Source organism: Neurospora tetrasperma (genome assembly GCF_000213175.1).
Source record: "Neurospora tetrasperma FGSC 2508 unplaced genomic scaffold NEUTE1scaffold_81, whole genome shotgun sequence".
NCBI classification, from domain to species: Eukaryota; Fungi; Ascomycota; class Sordariomycetes; order Sordariales; family Sordariaceae; genus Neurospora; species Neurospora tetrasperma.
The window spans coordinates 8,758,311-8,759,468 of NW_009799179.1; the positions used below are offsets into that span (position 1 = coordinate 8,758,311).

At 26.9% G+C, this 1,158-nt stretch overlaps 1 protein-coding gene across 1 annotated transcript; it reads left to right on the forward strand.

Annotated features, from left to right (window-relative positions):
• Nucleotides 1-960: 960 nt before the first annotated feature.
• Nucleotides 961-1,158, forward strand: NEUTE1DRAFT_50873 (uncharacterized protein; the record flags this gene model as incomplete). The annotated part of the gene is made up of 1 exon (XM_009856642.1): nucleotides 961-1,158. A coding segment is annotated over one exon (198 nt), but the record flags the coding sequence as incomplete, so codon positions are not given.

The following is a 1,158-nucleotide window of genomic DNA, read 5'->3' on the forward strand; positions in this document are numbered from 1 at the left end:
TCTAAGGACAATTACAACCCTAAAAATAAATCCGAAAATAAATTTAAAGAAGACCCTCCTAATTAGGCGATTAATATTACGAAAGCCCCTAAAGGAAGCTAAGTTATAATAATAGAACCCCTATCTCTACTAACCTACGTAGGCGAATTTGAAGAACTTATCGGTTTAGAAAGGAAGTCTATATTAAAGAAAGTTTAGATATAAATTAGGATTATTAGTGGACGGGGGATTTAGACGATACTCCGATTAGAGCGGGTTAAACGTACTATATTCTAACCCTTCGAACCTATAACTAATATAGTAATATTAGACCTTTCCGATTTTAAATTAGTTAATATAAGAATATTTATATTTAATACTAGGCTAAAAGGAGTTTAAATAAGTTTAATAATATAAGTAGAATTTTAAGAAGTATAGAAGGAGAAAAAAGAAGCTATTTCTATACTAACTCTATCGGAGAATACTTAGAAGGATATTATATAAAGTAAGGGCGAGCCTTATAAGTACTACTTTAAGGATATTAGAATCTACGAATTTATTAATCTATATAAGAAAAAAACCGTAAGCGAGAATATAGGCGAATAATCCCTTTAACCTAGCAAAGTAGCCTAAGACTTCGTTAATCGAATTTGTAAATTAAAATTAGGAGAAGAAAAGTAAAAGAATAGAGAACCTACACTATTAACCAAAATTAGTAGAATTTGTAGTATTATAGAGGAAAATATATAAAAATTTATAGAAAAATTAATAAAATTAAAATATATATTAGAATAGGTAAAAGTACAATTCTTTAATAAATATAAGGATTTGTTATATATTACGAACCTTATAGACGTTGAAGTAATCCCCGAGCACTGTTCATACGATTATAAAATTGAATTAAAGCTGGGGGTAGAATTATTATTCTATTCTAAAGTAAAATTTATATTTCCTTAGGAATTAAAAATTATTAAATAGTAATTGAACGATAATTTAGTAAAGGGATTTATCCAGCTATTAATTTTAGACGTTGCGTCCCTAATATTATTAGTAAGAAAGTTAGGCAGCGGTGTGAGGATTTGCGTTAATTATAGAGGTATTAATAATATTTCTTTGAAAAATAAGTATTTGCTACTATTAATTAAAGAAATATTAGACGTTATTTATAGAGTAAAATAG